The sequence below is a fragment of the Oryza sativa genome, chromosome 10 (assembly GCF_034140825.1).
Source record: "Oryza sativa Japonica Group chromosome 10, ASM3414082v1".
Taxonomy (NCBI): Eukaryota; Viridiplantae; Streptophyta; class Magnoliopsida; order Poales; family Poaceae; genus Oryza; species Oryza sativa.
Genome location: NC_089044.1, coordinates 828,901 through 850,130, shown reverse-complemented (window position 1 = coordinate 850,130; position 21,230 = coordinate 828,901). Strand labels below are relative to the sequence as shown.

At 42.2% G+C, this 21,230-nt stretch overlaps 3 protein-coding genes across 4 annotated transcripts; 2 read left to right on the top strand and 1 right to left on the bottom strand.

Annotated features, from left to right (window-relative positions):
• Positions 1-747: 747 nt before the first annotated feature.
• Positions 748-4,512, top strand: LOC4347974 (transmembrane 9 superfamily member 2). Its single transcript, XM_015758388.3, has 7 exons — positions 748-928; positions 1,589-1,629; positions 1,904-2,480; positions 2,683-2,820; positions 2,911-3,067; positions 3,187-3,671; positions 3,914-4,512. Exons 1-7 carry the CDS (start codon positions 789-791, stop codon positions 4,131-4,133), a joined length of 1,758 nt encoding a protein of 585 aa, XP_015613874.1. The 5' UTR covers positions 748-788; the 3' UTR covers positions 4,134-4,512.
• Positions 4,513-5,291: 779 nt separating this feature from the next.
• On the bottom strand, positions 5,292-8,023 carry LOC107276819 (protein NRT1/ PTR FAMILY 8.3). Its single transcript, XM_015758389.3, has 2 exons — positions 7,490-8,023; positions 5,292-6,918 (listed from the first exon to the last, which is right to left on the bottom strand). The coding sequence occupies exons 1-2, from the start codon at positions 7,844-7,846 to the stop codon at positions 5,605-5,607; spliced, it is 1,671 nt and encodes a 556-aa protein (XP_015613875.1). The 5' UTR covers positions 7,847-8,023; the 3' UTR covers positions 5,292-5,604.
• Positions 8,024-18,292: 10,269 nt separating this feature from the next.
• On the top strand, positions 18,293-19,973 carry LOC4347973 (cell number regulator 10). Of its 2 annotated transcripts, XR_001540406.3 has the most exons (5): positions 18,293-18,551; positions 18,719-18,790; positions 18,918-19,136; positions 19,537-19,685; positions 19,777-19,973. XR_001540406.3 is itself a non-coding variant. In XM_015757860.3 (4 exons), exons 1-4 carry the CDS (start codon positions 18,362-18,364, stop codon positions 19,614-19,616), a joined length of 561 nt encoding a protein of 186 aa, XP_015613346.1. In that variant the 5' UTR covers positions 18,293-18,361; the 3' UTR covers positions 19,617-19,781. The 2 variants fall into 2 exon arrangements, 1 of the variants encoding a protein (XP_015613346.1); XM_015757860.3 differs by having other exon boundaries at positions 19,537-19,781.
• Positions 19,974-21,230: the final 1,257 nt, after the last annotated feature.

Genomic DNA, 21,230 nt, shown 5'->3' with positions numbered 1-21,230 from the left:
GTGACATTAATCACATTTAATTCAAATTTCTGTTCGTCTTACAGTCAGCTACCATCTCACTCCGTACCATTTGTCATTTAATAGGGGGTATTTTGGATAATTTTCCTTCTATTTTATTTTCTCATCTCACTTCTAAACTTACATTTACAATGAGATGGAGCGAGTAAATGTTAAATCTCATCCAACCAATCGTTTATATTATGTAAGGCACATTGATCTTATACACGAAGGTACATGAAGGTAAGATCCTGTTTTGGATGTAGGGACTAATTTTTAACCCCTGTCGGATTATTGAAACTAATTAGAAGTATTAAACGTAGACTAATGATAAAACTCATTCTATAACTCTGTACTAATGCACGATACGAATCTATTGAGCCTAATTAATCTATGATTAGTTTATGTGATACTACAGTAAACATGTGCTAATTATAGATTAATTAGACTTAAAAAAATTATCTAGCAAATTAACTCTCATTTATGCAATTAGTTTTATTATTAGTTTACGTTTAATACTTCTAATTAGTATAAACATTCTATATGAAATTTAGTCCCTAGATACATACACCACCAAAAGTATGGCAGATGTTTGGCATGTTGGGCAGCAAATCACCACCGACGGAAAACGGAACAAATTTTGCTTGAAAAGAAAAATCAGTCGTTTGCAGGTGCAGCTCAGCCTATACTCCACTTGAGTGCGGTTGCTATTAATAAACGCGTCTCGTCCGCCTCTCTCTCTCTCTCTCCGCTGCTCTGCCTGACTGCCTCCATCCCCCACCGCGATTGAGATGGCAGCAATGGCGGCGCCGAAGCTCCTCCTCGGCCTGGTGATGTTGGTCGGGTGCGCCGCGGCGGACAGCCACCGCTACAGGCCGGGCGACGCCGTGCCGCTCTACGCCAACAAGGTCGGCCCTTTCCACAACCCCAGGTCCGTCCGTCCCTCCGCCTCTCAATCTTCCTTAATTCGGAGTTTCTCAATCTTTCCTGTTCCAATCCCCACAACGAATCTATACGAGTACCAATTTAATTTGTAGGAGCAAGATTAGATTCCTTCTGAAATAGTACTGTACAAGCGATATTCTGAAATACTGCATCCTATTAACAAACCTGCAGAATTGTTGAAAACAAGAAATAATTTGGAATAATTCAGGATAAAAGAATTTAATTATGCAAGGGATCATTTGCTTTCTTTCAGTAGGGTAATAAACTATGATATCCATTGCTCCCAGGACAGATACTACCGAAATTTAAGACGCCCACAATGGCTCCCTATTTTGTCTTCTTTTTTCTTTCCTGGATATAATAAGTAATACCTTTAAGTGCATACCTTGCTGAATAACCAAAAAATTCTCAACACTGTTCATGTGCAGATGATATAATGGATCTCATTATCTGACAGCTGCTACTAGAGACTGCAAATATTTCTCTAGTAGCGATGCCGTCAGTTGCGCTAGATTTGTCAAATGCTTCAAGTGGATTTATACATAATTTCTTTTCTACTAGTTGTTGATGTATATTGTAGAGTGAATCACAGATGTACAAGGTTCAGCTTTATTTTATTCTCACACATTGATTTTGCCCCTTGCAGTGAGACGTACCGGTACTTTGACTTGCCCTTTTGTGCCCCAGGTTAGATTCTCCCTAATTAATTAAGGTGTTGCTAGCTGTAATCTGCCTTATGTTTACTTAGTGAACTGTGTCATCTCCCAAGTGGAGGCCATTGACTTCTTTACTATAAACAAGAAAGATTCTTTGCAATTAAGCTGAATTTTGATTCCTAACACCTTCTAGTACAGAACTAGACTTGTTTTTCTGATGCTTATTCAATTTTACAGAAAGATGAAGTTCTGACTTAACCTCCATTCTCTTTTAATCAAGTTATCTGTGTTGTCATCAACTACAGAGAAAGTAAAGGACAAGATTGAAGCCCTTGGTGAAGTCCTTAATGGGGATCGTCTGGTTGATGCGCCCTACAAGCTTGATTTCCGTGTAGATTTTGATGCCAAGTCTGTTTGCAGTAGACGGCTCTCCAAGGATGATGTGGTCAAGTTCCGACACGCTGTTTCCAAGGACTACTACTTCCAGATGTACTATGATGACCTTCCCTTTTGGGGATTTATTGGGACTAAGCCAGAAAAGGCAGATGCAGGGGATAAGTATTATCTTTACAGGCACATCATCTTTGACATCCTCTACAATAAGGACCGTGTAATTGAGATCAATGTGCACACTGACCAGAACGCGGTAGTGGACTTGACAGAAGACAAGGAACTTGATGTCGAATTCCTTTATACAGCCAAGTGGAAGGAGACACAGATACCGTTTGAGAAGAGGATGGAGAAGTACTCGAGCTCATCTGTCATGCCACATCACTTGGAAGTTCACTGGTTCTCAATTGTAAACTCTTGTGTCACAGTTCTCCTCTTGACAGGATTCCTGGCAACGATCCTCATGCGTGTACTGAAGAATGATTTTGTCAAGTAAGTTATCATTTCCTATCCTTTGTGGTGATTGATTCGAAGATTGAAATTTTTTCTAGTGACAATATAGATAGGTTTTTATATATTGGGATTCTCTAGCTTCATTCATAACTAAGAACAAAATATCCTGGACACTTGTTTATATAGCTTCATTCGTAGCTTTGATTTCTCAAGGTTTCTATTAATATTATTCCCTTTGAAGGTATTCACATGATGAGGAGGAACCTGATGACCAGGAAGAAACAGGATGGAAATATATCCATGGGGATGTCTTTCGGTTCCCCACTAACAAATCGTTATTTTCTGCTGCTCTTGGTACAGGCACTCAGCTATTTGCTCTGTAAGTCCCTATTAGTTTTACACACTGAATTTCCTATAGTGTTAGTTTTTTAACGGACTTATCTAACAATTCATATGCTGGCCTATGCAGCACAACATTTATATTCCTACTTGCACTGGTCGGAGTATTCTATCCTTACAACCGGGGTGCGCTTTTTACTGCACTCGTTGTCATTTATGCACTCACTTCAGGAATTGCTGGGTACAGTGCAACCTCTTTCTACTGTCAGTTCGAAGGAAAAAACTGGGTATGTTCTATTATCTATATTACAGATTAGCATTGCATAAATGCCTTGGAATCAGGGGTCGTATTATCTTGTTATTCCTATTTTCTGCCAATTAACATCTTAGTTTCTTCTGTTTGTAGGTGAGGAACTTGCTATTGACTGGATGCCTGTTTTGTGGACCTCTCTTTCTGACATTCTGTTTCTTGAACACTGTTGCTATTGCTTACAATTCAACGGCAGCATTGCCCTTTGGTACTATCTGTGTCATTGTGCTCATATGGACGCTGGTCACATTTCCTTTGCTTGTTTTGGGAGGCATTGCTGGGAAAAACAGCAAAAATGAGTTCCAGGCTCCTTGCCGCACCACCAAATTCCTGAGAGAGGTTCCACCACTTGCCTGGTACCGGAGAACCATTCCGCAGATGGCGATGGCCGGTTTTCTTCCTTTCAGTGCCATTTACATTGAGCTGTACTACATCTTTGCAAGCATCTGGGGACACAGGATCTACACAATTTACAGCATTCTGTTTATAGTCTTTATCATCCTCCTTATTGTCACAGCCTTCATTACTGTTGCTCTGACCTACTTTCAGCTTACTGCTGAAGACCACGAGTGGTGGTGGAGGTATGCATTCTTTCACCTTCTACTGTTGTACTTGCTGGATTGCATATGATTTCCATTCTAGCATCAAAACAGAGTTGTCTTCATTTAAAAAAAAAACAGAGTTGTCTTCCTCATTAGATATCACAGTAATTGTGTGTTTTCTGCCAATTGGTTGTCTCTCAGGAGTTCAAGAAGCCATTCCCTGCTATGCCTTGCAAGTTCTAATGCATCTTATCCTTTCTTTTTTTTTTCCTCTGATGCAGGTCATTCCTTTGTGGTGGATCAACTGGATTTTTCGTCTTCGCTTACTGCTTATACTACTACCGTGAACGGTCTGACATGTCTGGGTTCATGCAGACATCATTCTTCTTTGGTTACATGGCCTGCATCTGCTACGCCTTCTTCCTCATGCTGGGCATGGTTGGTTTCCGTGCCGCCTTGCTGTTCGTTCGCCATATATACAAATCCATCAAATGTGAGTAGACTATGCATAGTTGGTGAAGGCCAGAGATGAAAGAAACCAGAGGTAGCTGATGCAATTGATTAGCCATTATTCATAGCAAAAGGTAGTGAGCAGTAAATCTGTTCCATTTTGTACGACTGATGTGGTGAATTTTGCGGCTCTTTTTTTATGTGTTATGTCCTTGTAATTTGCATCATTGTTGAAGGAATCGTGCTTAGCAATTTTACACCATTCCATTCCCTTGATGTTGAGAGACAGTGCTGATGAATTTTGTAAGAATTCAGAGGAGCAACCTCTTGAATATTATAGCCTGAAAGCTTGATCCGAAACAAACCAATAGAAACTATGACATCTGTAATTGTTTTGTTACCCTTGAGTGACCACTATAGTCTCTGTAAACACTAGCAACATGTGGTACTCCATATTTTAACTTTCGGTTTGATAGACCAGTCGTTCAAAATAGTTTTTAAAGTTAAAATTAGTTATCTGAAAACACTTGTTGCAAACAATGGTATTTGATAAACTAATCATTCAAAATAATTTTAAAGTTCCAATTCTGTTATGTATATCATGACCTATGAACTGAAAGAACACACGAATTAAAGCAATGGCAATTTATGGTACTTGATTAAAGCAATGACAAGCACACGAATAACAGGAACAGCTCCTTTCAGGAATGTTACATCGTCCAGAAACATCAGCAGGATGCTCATAGAATTTTCCTTCAGACTAAAACATATATTAGCAATGCCCAGAAACAACTCCACAGCTGGAGTTGTCAGAGAAGCTACAGCAATTTGCGATTCAATGACTGAATCGACAGGAAAGTTGCAAGATGACGAACAGTATAGTAGTAACATTTAGAATGCAGAGGAACTAACAGCTAATATAAAAACTGATCATAATCTCCCGACCTTACATCATTAGGAACATACTTTACTCTTTTCACTTTCAGGTCAGCTAAAACAAAAGCAGCAGCAAATAGAAGAAAATCAAGAAGCGACGGGCTTCAAAGCTGCAGATGGCAGCCTAGAAGAAGTGTGCAGGAACACAGATGGAACTATCCCCAAATTATCCACAGAAGAATTTTCGGAGTAAAAGACAACCTGGTTTCTACCTCAAACGAATCGGAATAGCTATACAACATTTGACAGTTTTTTGGATGAAAAACTTTCATATGAATTTATACCTCAATGCCATATGAATTAGCACACGAGCTTAAAAACATGTGCAAATTCAATTAAATTTCTGTCACGGCCTAATACCATATGATTTTAAAAAGGACAAAGTTATAATTGAAAGAAAATTTTATACACAGTAAAATTTAGGAGTGTGTGTACTCCCTCCGTTTCACAATATAAGTCATTCTAGCATTTTCCACATTTATATTGATGTTAACGAATCTAGACATATATATTTATCTAGATTCATCAACATCAATATGAATATAGGAAATGATTGAATGACTTACGTTGTGAAACAGAGGAAGTATTAGTTAGCAACCCTGTAGCTGTATCTCGTAGAAGAGTAAACGAACGCCAGCAGGTTTACACAGCTGAGGCCGAACATGAGCCAGAAGAAGCAATCCAGCCGTCCTCGATTGAGATCGTCGGGAATCCACCCGCCGCCGCCGCCCTTCTCCGGCGCCGTCGCCCACGCGACCACCGCGACGATGGCCGAGTTGAGGTAGCTTCCGGCCGCCACGGCGACGAGGCTCACCGCGGTGCACAGGCTCTTTATGGTGTCGGGCGCCTGGTCGTAGAAGAACTCGAGCAGGCCGACGCTGGTGAACACCTCCGCCGCGCCCAGCGCCATGTACGACGGCGCCTGCCACACGATGCTCGTCGCCGCGCGCCGCCGGCGGCTCGCCTCGAGCAGCGCCGAGTACGCCATGGCCAGCGCCGACAGCGCCAGCCCGACGCCGAGCCGCTGCAGCTGCGACAGGCCGCGGCGGTCGCCGGTGACGCGGCGGGCGAGCGGCATCAGCGCGGCGTCGTAGGCCGGGACGCAGAGGAGGATGCTGACCACCTCGAAGGTGGACAGCGTCGCCGGCGGCACGTCGAGCGGGCCGACGCGGGTGTCCATCGCCTTCCCCTGCTCCACGAACGTCGACGACATCTGCGCCGTGGCGGCGAAGAAGAACACCACCGTCGGCCACACGGTGGACAGCCGCAGCAGCATCTTGACCTCCTCCACCTGCGTCACCGTGCACAGCATCCACGGGCTCGCCATCGCCACCGCCGGCGGCGACGCCACTACGGCCGCCTTGTCCAGGAACGCGAACTGATTGGTGTGCTCGATGATCCGGTAGTCGCCGTCGGGGAGCTGATGCAGGAGCGAGCTGTCGCCGGGAAGCTCCACGCCGCGATTCCTGACGGCGGCGACGACCACCTGGCAGAGCCGCGTGAGGGGGCTCCCCGGCGGCGTGTGGAACGCCCGGAGGCCGCACAGGGTGGAGCAGAAGAGGAAGGCGGCGAGCGCGGCGGTCATGACCGCCGCCGGGATGGCGAAGCCGAGCCACCAGCCGGCGCGCTCCTGCACCCACACAAGCACGGTGGCCGCCAGCAGCGAGCCGACGTTGATGCAGAAGTAGTACCAGTTGAAGAAGGACGCCCTCGCCGCCGGCGCCGCGTCGTCGTCGTCGAACTGGTCGGCGCCCAGCGGCGAGGCGCACGGCTTGATGCCACCGACGCCGAGGGCGACGAGGTAGAGCCCCAGGAACACGGTGGCGCGGAGGACGCCATCGGAGGATGCATCAAGGTGTGGGGTTGCGAACGACGCCGAGACTGTGAGCGTGATCATCCCCTGTCACAGATTGAAATTTTATAACGAAATTTCAGAAATTTTTCGTTCTTTATTGTTTTTTCAGTCCACTGGTGAAGACCATCAAAATAATTTGTGAAACAAAAATTAAATCTTAAATTTTGATTGACCTTTAAGAAATTCTTGATTGCCATAAGAAGATGTTCTTTTCTAAAGAACTTGTGAAAAAAAAACATAATATCTTCTTAATTTTTGCTTGACATTTCGCAGAAATTCTTGATTGCCATAAGAAATTTATTGTTCTCTCTCTTTTTCAGTCCCTGTAAAGCATGAAGACCATAAAAAAATTTGCCCAAAAAAAATCTTCTTAAGCTTTGCTTGACCTTTAATTCCGAAATTCTCTATTGTCATATTTGATATGCTTTTGTTTGTTATCTAAATCTTGTTGTAAAAACATTTCATTCACAAAAATGTCTGAATAATGAAAATTGAATAAAGGAGTATGATATATTTTCACATTAAAAACTAAGAAAAATCTCTTCAAACATTCAGTTTTTCGCATTAACAAAAAACTTGTTTGAGCATACTTTTCTTAATAAATAAAAAAGTATACCATGGAGTAGATGGAGAGGAAGAGGAGGATGGTGGTGCGGCGACCCAAGAAGGAGTCGGCGATGAATGCGCCGACGAGCGGCGTGAGGAAGCAGGTGCCCGTCCACGCCGACACGTCCCTGGCGGCGGCGACATTGCTCTCCCCTACCACGCCGGTGAGGTAGCTCACCAGGTTCCTCGCGATGCCGGCGAACGCCAGGCAGTCGCTCAGCTCCGTCCCCAGTATCAGCACGCACGCCCTCCACCCACCGCCGCCGCCCTTGTCCTCCTCCTCCTTGCCGCCGCCGCCGTTCGGACGAAGCAGCAGAGGCCTCTTCTCCTCGTCTTCTGCTGCTGCTGCCGCCGCCGCCGCCGCCATGGAGATTTTGCTTCCACTGTGTCTGTGTGTCTTGCTAGGAGCTACTAGCTCATGGACTTATGTCATATCGTATTTCCGAGTGAATATTTAAGAAATTTTGATGAGAATTTAGTGGGGGAAATTTAGATTGGAGAGAGGAGTTAGGTGTATGCACAAGCTGCAATTGCCAAAATTGATTTTTGGGATTTGACTCAAGGTAGTGTACATGCCAACTTATTAAAAAAAAGGATTTTTGTTACGATTAGCCTGTTGTGTTGGTTAATCTAGCGTTGCTGAAATGATGGAGTATTTTAAGAATAAAAAAAAAATTCTAACCTTATATAGATTATTTTTTTCTTTCATCTAATTTTATTATTGGTCTATGATTACATGAGAGGAGAAATGGGGTTCTATACTATAGAGTTGCACTCATAGAATTGATAGTTGACGTTTTCTTTTCTTTCTTTTTTTTTTGAAATGTGTATGTAGTACTAATATCTATTGAGTTATTTGTTAGAATCTGGTTTCCTTAACGGAGATTGAACTAGCCATTATTTTAGCTAATGTATTTTTCCTTTCAGCAAAGAAAGCTACTCTACAAACCTTATTAATTTCAGCAATGATAGAGGCAACGCATTTCAATTATCTTTAGAAAAAATGCGCAAGCTGCATTCGTAGAATTTGATTGGTTCATGTGGAAGGTGGGGTTTGGATCCAGGGACTTAACTTTAGTCCCTGTCTTTAGACACTAATTTAGAGTATTAAATATAGACTACTTATAAAACTAATTACATAAATGAAAGCTAATTCACTTGACAAATTTTTTAAGCCTAATTAATCCATAATTAAAGAATATTTACTGTAGCATTACATAGGCTAATCATGGATTAGTTAGGCTCAATAGATTCGTCTCGCGAATTAGTTCAAGATTATGGATGGGTTTTATTAATAGTCTATGTTTAATATTTATAATTAGTATCCAAACATTCGATGTGATAGGGACTTAAAAGTTTTAGTCTTATCTAATCAGGGCCTGAAATCTGAGCCACGCAAACCACCAACCGCACGACAAGGTTAATTAGGGCCTGTTCACTTTGATGCCATTTCCAACCTTACCAAATTTTGATAAAGTTATCAAAAAAGTGGCTATATTTAGTTTGCTGCCAAATTTTGATAACTATATAAGAAATCCTACCAAAATTTTGGCAACTATGCCAAAATTTTGGCATAGTTGCCAAAATTTGGCATTGCCAAAATTTGGTAAGGTTTTTTTTGGCGTCAAAGTGAACAGGCCCTTAATTTCCATGTCTCCATCACACTCACAGTGCCAGCGGTTATACTGGGCAGACTAGTCATTCCTCTGTTCCTCTTTCCACGTTCATCTGTAGGATTTAAGGGCCTGTTTAGTTCACGAATTTTTTTTTAACTGTCACGTGGCATGTTTGACCGGATATTTGAAGGGGTTTTCGGACACGAATGAAAAAAATAATTTCATAACTCGCCTGGAAACCGCGAGACGAATCTTTCGAGCCTAAGTAAGCCGTCATTAGCACATATGGGTTATTATAGCACTTATGGCTAGTCATGGACTAATTAGACTCAAAAGATTCGTCTCGCAATTTCCATGCAAACTGTGCAATATGTTCTTAGACAGAAAAAGTAGGTAGTAGCACACATTAATTCTAGATGAAGAAAAAAAAAACTATGATATCTCTCATTAAATAATATGTGGTGAATAAAAATATTGTTGGGAGTAAGACCGGACAGAAGTTCTAATGATTGTAGCTAACATATAAATTTATAAAAAATGTTGGTCAAAGCTAAAAAGTTTAATAAGTATAACTAAAACGACGATGAATTTAAAAGGAGAAAGTACACAATTAATATAACTACACATACAGATGGATAAGTCACCCCAAATTAACGTGGTCTTTGAATAAACGACTGTCGCCTATTCTTTTTCACGAATTAGCTCAAACCATTCCCTGGATCAACTTAATTATTGGACATGCTATTAATCAACCACTATCTATGACTCGGCTAATTGGTGCATTTCGGCATTCATGGTACATCTAATTTAAAAATGCATGTTTTTTATGGGAGAAATTTTTACTGCACTTTAGGAAATTTGTAGTACACCGAATTTTACATTTAAAAAAATATCTCCACTACCTAAAGTATTAAATTTTATCATAAAAAAATATGGTACCTTTGAATATATTCTCAAGATAGTAAAATTACTCTTTTTACTTACTGCCGACGTGGATACCCCAAGACAGGATGAATAGGGTTTTAGGGTACGTTGGTACGATGATCTATACGATACAACATCAAGCAAACAAGAAGACAAGGATTATACTGGTTTAGATCCCTCGTAAGGTAATAGCCCTAGTCCAGTTTGTATGAGATTGACATGGAAAACCATAGATTCCAATAGAAGACCGACGATTCCAAGATTACCGGCGAGATCCTTGTCGAGATGGTTTCGACGAGATCTCCCAGCGAGTAGGCTTCACATCCTCCGATTTGTAGGCTATGGTGGTGGTGTTGGCGTATGATTCGATACCTTAGGACCCCTAGGGATGTGTATTTATACCGTGAGTTACCTTGATCTCCAAGTAGAACTCGGAGATACCGAACTCACCACGATACAGTACAATCCTGAATCCCGATCCTTTTCCGAGTAGGACTATGTTATACACTTGCCTATGAGGATTATTTCCATAATCTTTTGTCGATTTCCTTATCGGGAAACATATCGTACATACGAAGGTATGCAGTATCCGTATATTCCATAAGTCGTAGGTTAGAAGGTTGTATCTTACCCGTAACCATGACACTTACCTCTTGGGAACCCTTCCCATCTACACGCAAAACAGAGTAATAGATTAACACATGATTAATTAAGTATTAACTATAAAATACTTAAATGGATTAATATGATGTTTAAAGCAACTTTCTTGTAGACACTTTTTACAAAACACGTATCCTTTAGTAGTTTGAAAAGCATGCGCGCAAAAACACAGCCTAAGTACCTTTTGATCAAGAGCATCCGAAAACATTTGTTTTTAACTTCCATTTGTTTCTTCGACAACAAGTTTCCACACTTTCCAGTCAGTTGCCAATAATTTGACTATAGCATATGCATCCCTGAAAAATCAAGGGGTGGCCCATAAGCTCACTTCTATCACCTCTTTACTTATTATAGATGAAATATTAAAATACGTCTAGTCAAACTTTCAAATCTTAAATCACCAACAGATAAAATTAATTTATGAAGATTTGTTATGTGAAAATAATTAATTTGAAGTATATGCTTCAATGGAAAAATACATTCATATGATTATAATTCCCATATGAATAATGTAAGGCTATGTACAACGTTGTGTAATAACAACCTCTCTTCATTACCATGTAAGTAAAATTGATGACGTGGAAAAGAGATAGAGGAAAAAGAAACATGGGTGCTACGCATCACAGCGGATCAGAGTCGACTTTTAATGTTTATTAAAGAGAATTTTGTTGCAGGGTGGAGAAAAGGAAAGAAGGGTAGTAAAAAAATATTTTGGTACCTTCCTTTTCCAACCTCCCTCCCTTGATTTCCACGCGTACGCTTTTCAAACTGCTAAACGGTGCGTTTTTTTTGCAAAAAATTTCTACACGAAAGTTGTTAAAAAAACATATTAATCTATTTTTTTAAAAAAATAGCAAATAATTAATTAATCATACAATAATAGGTGCTTTGTTTTGCGTGCCGGGGAGGAGGAGGGACTCCTCCTCCTCCCGAACACAGCCTAAGAGTTCTTATTGTCTCAACTATTGTAGAAGTATAGTTTTCTAAGTGCTAGAGTATGTATTTACCTTTGTACATGTCTTAAGTGTGTCGTTGTCCAGAACGACGATAAGAAAAAAGGTAAAAGTGTCAGGAAGCCTAGAGATCGTGAGGATCCCAGACGAGCACCTTACGCGCGTACTGTAGCCGATCCGGCAACACAAGAAAGAAAGGAAGCAGAAGAATTTTGGCGTAGCGCAACAGCTAGCTGCTTTTCTGGTTTACTTCCTTATATAACAAAATGGGATTACAATGAAATCAAAACCACTAGGACCGCTTCTCACGCTGGCAATTCGCTGCGTCCATCCCCACAGCTGCTCAACGTGCGTCACGCTCTCGGTGCACGATGCGGGCTCTATGAGCTAATCTCGCGACCCTCAACTGGAGCACGACTGCCACAAGTTTCGGCAAGCTCATGCAAAGCTGAATCAAACAAATGCAGAAATAACTGAATAACTAACTAACTAACTAAGGCACACACGTTGTATTTGCAACAATGAGTAATTTGGAAATAATCACTGCCAACAAAAAGCTTTTGGTTGGGGGCGGCTAGTTGACGCAAATTGAGCTTGTCCTATGTCTGGCGAATTGAATCAGAGTCACACACGAGTCGCGAGTAGTGAGGGGACAATGCGCTAACACACTTTTTTTTCTTCCCCTTGATGAAATTGTATAATAATTATAAATAAATTACTAAGTTAAAAAAATTCAAAATTTGAGTTGAAAGGTTAAAAGTTTGTGTTGAAAGTTCAAAATTTGGATAGTGTTTTAAAAATTTTCTGTGAATATTTGAAATTTTGAGTTGGATTGGGTAGGTTTAAAATATTTTGGTAAAAGTTTTAATTTTGAGTTGAGAGTTCCGAATTTGGGAGGAAGTTTTAAAATTTATAGTTGAAAGTGTTAAATTTTGAGTTTTGAAGTGTTAATTGAAGTCAAAGATTTCAAATTTTGAGTATAGTTTTTCAACTGGACCTTGTGCAACTAAAAAATTTCTATCCAAATGTTAAATCTTTTCAAAATCACTTCAAAAATCAAATTACTTAAAGAAGTACTCATTGAATGCTCATTCGCACATTGGGAGTCCTCTGTGCGAGTCGTGTGATATGTTAAGAGTCACCTGAATTAAAAGAAGTGGTGCTTTAGAATCAGAAGTAGCGAGCGTGCACTAAATAATATTTCCATCACCTATGATGCCTACACTCAACTACAAATACACTCATCGTTAATTAACCAAAGAACAAACGGATTAAGGAAATTCGTCCATTTTACTCCTTCAAACTATTATTCAGCTCATTTTACTCCTAAACTATTAAAAATGTTTCACTTTATTCTTAGCATTTCTCTTTATGGTTTATATTTTATATGGGTTGTATTTTGAACTGAAAATTATTAAGCCATTTATGACACATAAATGACATACGTATCAAAGTTCCAAAGTACTTCACTTTTCTTTCATGATTATTTCATTGAAATTTAAAATTTGTTTGAATCAGTCTTAGGTGTTTTCGACTTATGCAAAAAGTGGCCAAATTTAAAAAAATATTACTAAGAGGTAAGTTGTAATATGCATCTATCGATCGTTTTGAATTTCAATGCAAAAATATGATTTATGTGTGTCGACGTTTGATGTTTCGACTACGGTATTTGGACAGTATGGGGATCGTCGGTGCTAGGATATACGCGAGACTGAGGTAAAAGAAACGGAGACGAGGATTTTTATACAGGTTCGGGCCCCTGAGCTGTCAGGTAATAACCTTACATCATGTTGGCCGGAGCCGGAGTTGCTTTTATTCACCATAATCACACCAGTACAATATGTGGGCAGCCTATCTAACTGTTGTCGACATGTTGGTCTGAAGGTCTGACTCGTAGTCGACAACAGGGTAGTCTTCCTCCTCGAATCCGTGCCCGGCGAGATCAGAGATAGCGCTTTCGTATCTCCTGACGGTATCCGGAGACACCGTAGGGGAATAGCCATGCCTATCCCTGAAGTCGATATCCGGCGGTGTGTCTTGGCGTATGTAGGCTTGTATGTTGTGGCTTCTGGTGGGCGTGTGTTGATTGTCATGGGTGTCTTCCGTGGTGGTTCTCCCCTCTCCTCCTAGGGGGTCTTGTATTTATACCCATAGGTGTCCCCTTGTCCAAGTAGAACGAGGGAAACCAATATGGATACAATCTGAGTAGTCATTATCGTTTCCATGTAGAACTCTAGTTGTCTTTCCTTATCCGGAACTCCCTCCATATCCGCAGGTTGTTTCCGTATAGGACATGGTATGTGGTGGGTCCTGCCAAGATTTAGTCAACTACTATTAGGTATGTGGTATCCATAACCATGACAGTAGCCCCCGACTTCGATGCAAATGAACGAATTCATATTCTCAACTGCGCACAGACATTGGAGTAACTGTTATCGAGCTTATGTGACCGTTCTCGGTGAGATTAGAGATAACGTTGGACTTCCTTTGTCAGCCTCATGCGGGCACCGAAAGGGTTTGTCTAAGTCATTCTCTGATGTCAACCAATGAAGTACATAGCGTACGACTAAGTCTCCCGTCTTGCCGTAATCGAGAATTTGGATTGAAGTCAAGAAATTCTTTCTTGGTGGGTACACCATCTCTTCATTTCGTATTCCTTGTCGAGATCCAGCAACCGTTCTCGAGCGACCGAGAAGGCGTAGAGTCTGCGACGGAGCCTTGCCAACATTGGTCGTACTCGCCTTAGTCGATCTTGGTGTAGAACCATAGAGACATGGAGTCTTTGTCAATGTCGAATAGAATTTTCCTAAAATCAATACTCAGAAAAGAATATTAGATAGAAATAACCCCCGAGCGAATGCTCAAAGGGTGACATGTTATAATATGTATGGTAAACTGAAAATGAATCAAATTTACCGACCAATGTTTTGTGTAAGAGTGTGTTCTCAGTTAACGACTTTGGTCAGTCGTTTGAGTTGTACACTCTCCCTAGCCCCCAGCCTTGTCGTCGGAGAATCATTTTCGGAGGAGAAGGCTCTTGGACCCTTGACCTACCTTGGTTGAATAAGCACTGATCCTAGCCCCCAGCCGTGAAGTTGGAAAAGTCAACTTCCGATTACACGGCTTGGTTAATACGCACGGCGAGAACTCTTACACGACCAGATCTTACATGGTCTTTCGTCTCTGAAGGATCCGACAAGGCCTTATCGGCTCTGGGCATCCCCAACGGAAGATCCCTTAGGTTCCTCGGAGGCCTTGTCAAGACGGCGTAAAGGGACAGTAGGATAGGTTTCAACGCTAGGTCGTCGTGGTAAGGGATCTCTGGGTAAAACACTTGGCGATATTGTGTACCTGCTATCAACTTTGTTGAAATAGAGGTAGTAGGAGAGTCGCTACACTGCTAGTCGAGGACTAGGCAGTAGTCGTAACTCGACCACGTAAAGTGGAAATAGTGGGAGAGACGTTACATCGCTGGTCGAGGACCAGGCAGTAGTCGTAACTCGACCACTTAAAGTGGAAGTAGTGGGAGAGACGCTACATCGCTGGTCGAGAACCAAGCAGTAGTCGTAACTCGACCACTTAAAATGGAAAGTGGGAGAAATGCTACATCGCTGGTCGAGGACCAGGCAGTAGTCGTAACTCCACCACTTAAAGTGGAAAGTGGGAGAAATGGTCGTGGACCAGGCAGTAGTCGTAACTCGACCACTTAAAGTGGAAAGTGGGAGAAACGCTACATCGCTGGTCGAGGACCAGGCAGTAGTCGTAACTCGACCACTAGAAGCAAATGTACGAGAGATCACTACGATTAACTGGTTGAGAACCGGTGAGTAGGTGTCTCTCGATCATTTTGAGTCGTGGTACGAGGACCACTACGTTATTGCTGTAGTCGTACCTCGACCATCTGAAGTTGCGGTGCGAGAGATTGCTGCGTACTGGTGCGAGAACCAGTGAGTGAGCAGAATTATCTCTCGAACAACGATGGGAGTTGCGGTGCGAGAGATTGGTGCGTACTGGTGCGAGAACCAGTGAGCGAGCAGAATTATCTCTCGAACACCGATGGAAGGTGCGGTGCGAGAGATTGATGCGTACTGGTGCGGGAACCAGTGAGCAAGCGGAATTATCTCTCGAACACCGATGGAAGGTGCGGTGCGAGAGATTGCTGCGTACTGGTGCGAGAACCAGTGAGCGAGCGGAATTATCTCTCGAACACCGATGGAAGGTGCTAGAGTTGGTTTATTGCAAGTGTATCTCATGTGGCCAGCATGACTCACGTGCCTAACTTACAGCATATCCGGATGTCCGTTCGCAATCATGTCGGGTGATCAAGCCGACGATGTTCGCGAGGAATTATCCATTAACAACCTTTTCTCGAGTAGTCCAGCCATGGCCGGTGCTATGAGATAGGTCGTCGGTCTTTGTTGGTAGGTTGGGTGCGATAACTCCGCATTTGTCGAGAATGTTCTCGATAATGGAGTGTACTCGACCATAACCTAGTCGAGTGCTCAGTTGTTCCTGAAAAATATTTTCTAGAAGACAAGATATATAGCAGATAATATCGAGTATGTATTCGAAAAACTGCATGGATCTTCTAGTATTATCAGGATATAACGAGCAGATTAAATATTAGGCATTATGTAAACCGTAAACAAGCATGATTTATACAGAGGAAAACAGAGCGTGCTCCAGCGTTAGACCGCAGTTGGCCTAACATCGGGGACGCTCGCGCGATATATACTGTATAAAGAACATGCTCTAGGTAAACATAATAAATTATAGATCTGACAATGCCGTATAATCTGAAAATAGGTACGGTAAATTATATATAAAATATTGCGTACCTTTGTAGATATATGCCGGATATATCTACGAAATTAGTAGATTAATTAGGAAATTAATCTTACTAATTACCTTAGAATTTGTACTGCGGCTTTTTGGCTGTTTAGTTGATCTATTTGCTTTTGGCTTACGTCACCAGAATGAGCAGCTCGATTGCCAACTAGGAATTGAATTCTAGTGCAATCACAGGAACTCCTCAACTCCGATTAGACTACAAGCCAATGAACAGATCAATGCCTCACGCCAGCCGAGTTTGGCTACTCGGGCAGCCAATGCCTTACGCCAGTCGATGTCCCACGCGTCGAGGGATTGGTGTTGGATCAGTCTTAGATGCCGCTGACACCATGGCCCTCTGCCGTGGTGACGTGTCGAAGCTTGGTCGATCTCACCGGATCGAATAGATGGTGACGATGATTCCAATCTCGTTGGGAGACGTACTCTGGCCGGGTTGAATCTTCCTGGTCGGAAGTCGTCAAGTAGCTTGTTGTTGGAGAATCCATCTCTTAAACCCATCTCGTCGAAATCCTGAAGTACCAAAATCCCCCTACCTGGCGCGCCACTGTCGACGTTTGATGTTTCGACTACGGTATTTGGACAGTATGGGGATCGTCGGTGCTAGGATATACGCGAGACTGAGGTAAAAGAGACGGAGACGGGGATTTTTATACAGGTTCAGGCCCCTGAGCTGTCAGGTAATAACTCTACATCCTGTTGGCCGGAGCCGGAGTTGCTTTTATTCACCATAATCACACCAGTACAATATGTGGGCAGCATATCTAACTGTTGTCCACATGTTGATCTGAAGGTCTGACTCGTAGTCGACAACAGGGTAGTCTTCCTTCTCGAATCCGTGCCCGGCGAGATCAGAGATAGCGCTTTCGTATCTCCTGACGGTATCCGGAGACACCGTAGGGGAATAGCCATGCCTATCCCTGAAGTCGATATCCGGCGGCGTGTCTTGGCGTATGTAGGCTTGTATGTTGTGGCTTCTGGTGGGCGTGTGTTGATTGTCATGGGTGTCTTCCATGGTGGTTCTCCCCTCTCCTCCTAGGGGGTCTTGTATTTATACCCATAGGTGTCCCCTTGTACAAGTAGAACGTGGGAAACCAATATGGATACAATCTGAGTAGTCCTTGTCGTTTCCATGTAGAACTCTGGTTGTCTTTCCTTATCCGGAACTCCCTCCATATCCGCAGGTTGTTTCCGTATAGGACATGATATGTGGTGGGTCCTTCCGAGATTTAGTCAACTACTATTAGGTATGTGCAATCCATAACCATGACAATGTGGAGAGAAAAAAAAGAAATACCATTATAGAGTAACGTGTACCGTTTGTATAGGTTATATAATGAGGGAAAAAATAGTTTAGGGGTTGTATGATCTAGTGAACTAGTTCGATGAAGGAAAATAGACTTTATCTCAAGTATATATGCTATCTATATATGTATTTAAATTTATATAGATGTTAGTGAATTAAGCTAGACAATAGTCAAGAGATAGAGAGAACAAAACATTATAATATGGTACGGTTCTGTAGAGATAGGTAAGCAGATAGATGCACCTGGCCAGTAATACTCCTGCTGCAAGTCAATGGTGACATTTGCATGTAAGAAAACTACTACTCCAGTTGCAGACTGCAGGACATAGTTTGCCAGGCCAATCCCGCTGCATGCGTGCGTCAAAGTTTCAAACCCAGTATTTTCCTAGCAACTACTATGTCCCTCTGCTTAATCGCTAACTAGTCAATTAATTAATTACTTAATTAACTAACATGACTAATATTCCCCATCTATATATCCATCAACGAATAGAACGTCCAGTACTTAAATCACATCTCAGGGACAGCAGGTAGCCATCCATTAGCTAGCTAGTCAAATTAACTTCTACACGGCCATGTATCCCCCTGATCCGTCCAAGTCCGGCGAGTCGTCGGCGGCGGCGCCGGAGCCGGTGACCGGGATCCCCGTCGGCATGTTCTACCCTGCTCCGCCGATGGAGCGTGTGGTGTCGTGCCGCATGGCGCCGGCGGCTGGAGGGGCGTGGACCACCGCCCTCTGCGACTGCGCCGACGACTGCAACACCTGTAAGCTTTCTTTTTCTTCTTTAAGCAAATTAGTTAATATCATTATTAATTAGCAGTTAGCCCATACATATCAGCTTAATTATCATGCTCCAAGTCTGTATACAACGATTAATTATATATAATCTTTATGAAATGAATTAATTAACGGATGCATATATATGCTGCAGGTTGTATGGCGTGCTGGTGCCCGTGCATCCCTGTCGGCCAGATCGCAGAAATCGTCGACAGGGGCTCATCATGTAATTGATTAACCTCATCGACTCAAATTCTCTTATCATTAATATGATTTTACTGTGCAGATCGATGCTGTTTGAAATTCCCCCAATTTTCATAATTTCTCAAATAGATCCTGTACGTTTTGCACAGCGTGCGCGTTGAACGCGGTGCTGTACTGCCTGGTGTTCCACGTGTCGGCGGGGATGTGCCAGTGGGTGTACTCGTGCGCCTACCGCGCTCGCCTCCGGGCGGCGTACGACCTGCCGGAGACGCCCTGCTCCGACTGCCTCGTCACCTTCTGCTGCCAGACCTGCTCCATCGCACAGATGCACCGTGAGCTCAAGAACCGCGGCCACGACCCTAACCTTGGTACGAGTATATTATATTCTCTCTCTATCACCTCTCAAACTCAACTTTACATTGTATTTCCTACTTCCAGTAGCTCAATCGTACATCCATCTTATTACATAAGTTTAATGATATAATCATACATCCATTTCATATAAGTCAAAAAAAAGTTTCTTCAACATATAGTTTTTAGCTTAAAAGTGTAAGGGTGACTTATGACTTTAAAAAAATCAAACAGAAAAAAATATCTTTGTTTAGGTTTAGATTTTTGTGATCACAGACTGATTTATAAGTCTAAACAAGAGGGTCTAATAAGATATATATTCCGATCTTCCAATCTTAAAAAAATTAGTAACTTGTAACTCATTAATTCACTCAATGTGTTTAATTAATTTGTACTAATTAATGTGGGGTGATGAAGGATGGGAGGTGAACTCGCGGAGGACGATGATGACTCCTCCCCAACACCAAGCGATGGAAGGAATGACAACTCCCTCATAACAACTACTCATCATCACCTCTCGATCGACCAAACAATACATACACACGATATATAGCTATTACAAGCATGTACACCCTTTGATTTATAAAGTGGCAATACATATATAGATGTGTGACGCTTATTTTATTTTATAAACATATTTTTTTTTCTGTTTTCCAGGTTAAGTTGTCTCTGCTATTTTAAAGACACAGCCGCCCTCCTCCCTCCTTACCGCGCGCACCCCGTATTACTCTAGAGTCTAGATCCTATCCTGCTGCTACAATTAATGCTTGTACATAATACTAGAAATTCAAAAAACTATGTATTAATGGCTTGTTGGAAAACGTAAATAAAAACATAAGGAGTTCCACATCCCACAAGCATTGGGCTGCACTATACCTGGCCAACTGGGCCGTGCCAAGCCGGGCCGGCCCGAGCACAGCAGTACTGTAGCCGGCCCAGGCCCGGCACGGCACGCCAGCCTGTGGGCCGTGCCGGCACGGCCCATTATCCCGTGCCGTGTTTGGGCCAATGCCTCAGCCCGTGGGCTGGCACGGCACGGCACGTTTACTGTAGCGTGCCGGCACGGCACGGCCCAGGCATGGCACGGCCCACCGGCCCATTTATTTTTCCTACGATTTTCTAATTTTTCCCATATATTTCTCATATTTTTTATTTTTTTCCACATTTTATCCTATTTGTACCATATATTTTATGATATATTTCCTAAATTTTCCTCACATTTATCCTATATTTATCATCTTTTCCTTTATATTATGTTTTTTCTGCCTTTTTTCTTTTTTTCCCCTCAAATTTCAATTTTTATGGGCCACATGTACTAGTGGGCCGGCTACCAGCCCACGTGCCACTACAGTAGCCGTGCCGGCCCGGCACGGCCCAGCACCTTCTTGGGCCGTGCTTGGGCCGTGGCCTTGGCACGTGGGCCGGCACGGCACGGCCCGCTACAGGAGCCGTGCCTAACGGGCCGTGCCGTGTCGTGCTGGGCCGAGCCGCCCGTTTGGCCTGCTATAGGCTGCACTTAGCAGGCCGACGAAACTTTGGATGGGCCAGTACTCCGGTAGGAGCGGCGAAAATGGGCCTTGTTGTCTTCGAAAGTTCTTCCATTCTTCAGGAGTTGCATTTGAAGGCTCGGCAATTTTTTTATTTTTACATTTTTTTATTAAAAAATGTACAGAAATAATTTTTCATTTCAAACCTTTACAAATCTAAACGCCTCACGCGCCCTTGAAAAGGGTGTTAAGGGACCTAAGTGTAATTTTTCCAATATAGCTTGTGAACTCTATCATTTTGTAATTTAAAAATATATCATATAAAATTGGATGAAATCAAACTTTATATTAAAATTGTAGAGCTTGAGAAGATCTAGAACTTAAACAACCTTTTCATTTAAGATCTTTTAGATGTCCAAATGTTTGTTACAAAATCTAAAACCTATTTTAACAAAAATCTCATATCTACATTTCAAAAGACATGGTATGAAAATAAACTTTATATAAAAGTTGTATATCTCGACGTAGTTTTTTTACTTTTCCATTTATAATCATTTACAGTGTCAAATAAGCTTCACTAGTTTTTAAGCAATTAAAACCGGTGAAAAGGGTTTGAATGACAAA

Coding starts and splice junctions, on each gene's coding strand:
- LOC4347974 (XM_015758388.3), top strand. CDS start 789: ATGGCAGCAATGGCGGCGCCGAAGCTCCTCCTCGGCCTGGTGATGTTG. Junction 929..1,588: donor GGCCCTTTCCACAACCCCAG/GTCCGTCCGTCC, acceptor TGCCCCTTGCAG/TGAGACGTACCGGTACTTTG. Junction 3,068..3,186: donor AGTTCGAAGGAAAAAACTGG/GTATGTTCTATT, acceptor TTCTGTTTGTAG/GTGAGGAACTTGCTATTGAC.
- LOC107276819 (XM_015758389.3), bottom strand. CDS start 7,846: ATGGCGGCGGCGGCGGCGGCAGCAGCAGCAGAAGACGAGGAGAAGAGG. Junction 6,919..7,489: donor TCCTCTCCATCTACTCCATG/GTATACTTTTTT, acceptor AATCTGTGACAG/GGGATGATCACGCTCACAGT.
- LOC4347973 (XM_015757860.3), top strand. CDS start 18,362: ATGTATCCCCCTGATCCGTCCAAGTCCGGCGAGTCGTCGGCGGCGGCG. Junction 18,552..18,718: donor CGCCGACGACTGCAACACCT/GTAAGCTTTCTT, acceptor TATATGCTGCAG/GTTGTATGGCGTGCTGGTGC. Junction 19,137..19,536: donor CGGCCACGACCCTAACCTTG/GTACGAGTATAT, acceptor GGGGTGATGAAG/GATGGGAGGTGAACTCGCGG.